We start from the raw sequence: 547 nt of genomic DNA on the forward strand, positions 1-547 counted from the left end.
AACAATTAGATCTCAGGACATTTTTTCCTAACACAGGTCTGATAAAATTGAGAACACAGAATTGTGGTTCATTGCTAAGATTGGCACCAACCCTTGGATAAAGGCCAAAGCTTGAAAAGGCCTTTTTATTTCTATTATTATATACATATATTTATATATAATATATATTATTTATAATCTTGGTGGGTGAAAAAAAAAGCGCAAGCTAAGCGTTCCTAGGTGTTCTCGGAGTCCGCGCTCTCAGGCTGGGACCCGCAGGCGCCCGGGGCGGTGACGTCACGGTCGAGGCGCAGACCGGAACCTCGGCGCGGGGACGCCCGTTTCCGGCGGGCTCGTTTGAGCGCCGGACAGGCTTCAGGCCGGAGGACCATGAGAGGGCCGGAGCCAGGGCCGGGACCTGCGATGGAGTGGGACGTGCTGGATACTCTGGAGGCGCTGGGGTGAGTGTCCCGGGCGCGTCGTCCCCCTCCTCCCGACAACGCAGGTCCGCTCTCCGCGTGGTCGCGGCCGCCTGCTCCCCGCGGCCCTCGCCGGGCCCGGGCGGCGC

The 547-nt window shown here is 57.8% G+C and overlaps 1 protein-coding gene across 1 annotated transcript in view; it reads left to right on the forward strand.

The window, feature by feature from the left end:
- The first annotated feature begins 354 nt into the window (after positions 1–354).
- The window catches only part of FAM98B (family with sequence similarity 98 member B), a 27,486-nt gene continuing 27,293 nt past the window's right edge, over positions 355–547 (forward strand). The window contains exon 1 of the mRNA XM_004712692.3: positions 355–440. Coding sequence (XP_004712749.1) covers positions 370–440 — 71 coding nt within the window. The 5' untranslated portion in view covers positions 355–369. The remainder of the gene's footprint in view (positions 441–547) is intronic.

This window comes from Echinops telfairi, unplaced genomic scaffold, assembly GCF_000313985.2.
Source record: "Echinops telfairi isolate 266 unplaced genomic scaffold, ASM31398v2 ScPeMD7_18;HRSCAF=68, whole genome shotgun sequence".
Classification (NCBI taxonomy): domain Eukaryota; kingdom Metazoa; phylum Chordata; class Mammalia; order Afrosoricida; family Tenrecidae; genus Echinops; species Echinops telfairi.